This window comes from Otolemur garnettii, unplaced genomic scaffold, assembly GCF_000181295.1.
Source record: "Otolemur garnettii isolate 467f Iridium unplaced genomic scaffold, OtoGar3 scaffold00271, whole genome shotgun sequence".
Classification (NCBI taxonomy): domain Eukaryota; kingdom Metazoa; phylum Chordata; class Mammalia; order Primates; family Galagidae; genus Otolemur; species Otolemur garnettii.
Window position 1 is genome coordinate 5437 of NW_003852666.1, and position 3342 is coordinate 8778.

Here is a 3342-nt window from a genome sequence, read left to right on the forward strand (position 1 = left end):
CGTGGCTGGCGCCTTAGCCGGTTGAGCTATAGGCGCCGAGCCATTTTCTTTCTTCTTTTTGCTCTAAAGATAATACTTTTGCCCTTAATATCCTAAAAAAGAACATTTAAAAATATGCCTTCGTCAACATGTACAAAGTTACCATTTTATGAAAAACAAAAATATTATAAAATCATGAATTATTATTAAAAGTATGAAAATAGTAAATGAGAATGGTAAAAGTAAAACAGGAAAAACACATATGGTAAAGTTATAAATAAACAAAAAAGCACTGGCCTCCAAGCTTATTTAGGGAATTTAAAAAAAAAAGCACTGGCTAAAAGTGGGGTTATAATAAAAAATAAGTCTGAGAGCAAAATAAATTAATTACAAAAAAAAGGTGGTATGAATGGTTGATCATTCTGTGGCTATTCCAGCCACTTACACAGTGAGATCCATTTCTTGGATATCCTTGAACTTGATGAATCTTCTTCTCTTCAGGCAGATGCACTGGGCCCCTGCTATAACAGAGCAAGGAGCTGCTATCACTGGGCAGAGGGGGGATTATGGGAGGCTGCTCTGTAAAGTCATAGGACCGAGGAAGTGGAGGACGAGGTGGGACTACTTCCTCTTCCTAAAGATTGTAGAATAGTCACCTTATTTAGATAAGCAGATTGAATTAAGCACATCTAAATTCTTTGCAAAGGTATATCAACTTAAATTTATTTTAAGATACTTAAAGGGACACTGCCAAGCCAAAAGTCTCATATTGAAAAGTAAACCAAAAATCTTAATGAGAGCGAATAATTGGGTTTTAAATAGGGTTGCATCTAATTTTTTTCTGTGACACATAGGTTAGCTTTATACTGAAGCTCAACACTGAAAGAGATCACTGAGTATTGGATTTCATTTTATTTATTTTTTTGAGACAGAGTCTCAAGCTGTCACCCTGGATAGAGTGCTGTGAAGTCATAGCTTACAGCAACCTCCAACTCTTGGGCTTAAGTGATTCTCTTGTCTCAGCCTCCCAAGTAGTTGGGAATACAGGCGCCCGCCACAACACCCGGCTATTTTTTGGTTGTAGTTGTCATTGTTGTCCGGTGGGCTGGGGCTGGATTCGAACCCGCCAGCTCTGGTGTATGTGGCTAAAGCCCTAGCCATTTGAGCTATAGGGGCTGAGCCATGGATTTCATTTAAAAAAAAGAAAGATTTCTCTTTGGCTTTTATACAAAAATTCAAGCACATACATTCTTTGAATTAGGTTGACAGTGTCTCTTTGCAGCTGTAATTTCTCTATGATATTCATGACACATAGCCAACTTATTTATCAATCATTCTACAAATTTTATGAAGTATTAGAAACAATAAGAAATATTCAAATTATTTAGATTAGAAAAATAACAACAATGTTTGAGTTTTAACATAGATGAAAAGTAGTGATTCAATTTTTTTTTTGCATTAAGGGAAGAAATATCACATGTTAGCACAAAATTACTGAATCAATACAATTTCAAGATTAAAACAATTAAGTCTTTATTATGCCTAAGAAACATTATAAGAGAAGACTTAGTTATTTCTAATTCATGTTAGACATTTAATTCATAACTATAAAAACAATCTAAACTTACCTCATTTTTGTACTTAACTGTTGAGAAAGGCTTTAATCCTGCTGTACCTATTTAAAAAAATTAGAAAACATAACTACTTATAATAAATACATCTTTCTAAGAGGATAATTTTATTTCATTTTAAGTGAAGCCTTCAGTTGCTAATCCCACACTTATTAATGCTTTTAGAATTTGAAACCAATTACATTAAAAAATATAAATTAAAACATCAGCTTAAACAAAAGTATGGAGAAATGGGTTTTCTCAAATATTATTGAGCACAATTTGGCACAATCTTTTAGGAGGGCGATTTGGCTATACTTGTCTCAAAATGAAAAATGTGCCACTTATTTCTCACTTCTTGGAATCCATGAAGTATTTGCATGTACGTTCAGTTACGTGTATTAACAACGCTCATCATAGCGTGGCGTATGACAGCCAAAATCTCCTGGAAACAAAATTGCGGAGAAACAGATAGAGCATGATCCCATTTTTGGTTGTTGGGTAAGAATTCCTAAAGCCAAAACAGTGTATCTGTTTGTAATTATACACATAAAACAATCATTATTTTTGTATGAGTATGGATGGTGGAGTTTTTGCTTTTTATGTTGTAAACTTGTATATTGATTCAATGTTATACAGAAGAGTGCCTGTTTGCTTTATGTCAAATTCATAAAAATAGCCAAAGAAACTCAATTGTATGTGTCATTACATTTAGGTAAAAAGCCACGCACTGTATAAGGATGTTTTGGTCAACAACAGACCACATATGTGATCACTATGGAGTTGAAAAGTTCCTACTGCCTCGTCATAGCTATCTCAGTTGTCACAGTACACTGCATTATCTTTTCTGTATTTAGGTACGTTTAGATACGTAAGTACTAACGACTGTGCTATAATCGCCCATTCAGTACAGTAAACACAGTGCACAGGTTTATAGCCAAGAGCCTGGGCGGGCAGTAGGCTGTAGCACTGTGTTTGTGTAAGTGATGTTCACACAATGATAAAATTGTCTAGTGATACGTTTCTCAGATGTATCCCTCTGTTAAGTGATGCAGGACTGTAATTCTGTGCTCAGTCACCACAAAATAAAATGCAAAGCTAATTTACCTATTTCTGCAGTACCTCTTTGCTGTTTATGTTTACTCAGCCCTTCCATGACATCTTGAATTCTCCAAAGTTCTTTCTGAATCTGTGCACGCTGAATTCCTGCTGATTCAGTCTATCAGTATAAACAGATAGACCACATACAGGAAAAAAATCATTAAATGGAGTTATAAATTTCACTAATTATATATTTAAAAACCGAAAACTGCAGTGGATTAAGTTTTAAGAATATTTAATATGATCTATGTGGCTTTCCCAATTTTGCAACTCTAGTGGCAAGGGCAAAAAGTAAAGCAGAGGAAAAAAACATTTGGCTTTTCTTTCTTTTTGGGGGGGGGGGACAGGAATAGTGTCTTAGTATGTTGCCCTCAGCAAAGTGCCTTAGTGTTACAACTCCCAGCAACTTCAAACTCTTGGGCTTAAGGGATTCTCTTCCCTCAGCCTCCCAAGTACGTGGGACTACAGGCACCCGCTGCCCCAACGCCCAGTTATTTTTCTTTTTAGAGACAGAGTCTCACATTGTCACCCTTGGTAGAACGTCATGGCATCCCAGCTCACAGCAATCTCCAGCTCTTGGGCTTAGGCAACTCTCTTGCCTCAGCCTTCCAAGTAGCTGGGACCACAGGTGCCTGCCACAACGCCCAGCCTT

At 36.3% G+C, this 3342-nt stretch overlaps 1 protein-coding gene across 1 annotated transcript in view; it reads right to left on the reverse strand.

Moving 5' to 3' along the window:
- LOC100942269 (pleckstrin homology domain-containing family A member 5) overlaps positions 1 to 3342 on the reverse strand; it is a gene marked incomplete at its 3' end in the record, with an annotated part of 70806 nt that overhangs the window by 5030 nt on the left and 62434 nt on the right. Inside the window, exons 10-11 of the mRNA XM_023508744.1 lie at positions 2697 to 2808; positions 1608 to 1654 (exon numbers count right to left, since the gene is read on the reverse strand). Coding sequence (XP_023364512.1) covers positions 1608 to 1654; positions 2697 to 2808 — 159 coding nt within the window. The remainder of the gene's footprint in view (positions 1 to 1607; positions 1655 to 2696; positions 2809 to 3342) is intronic.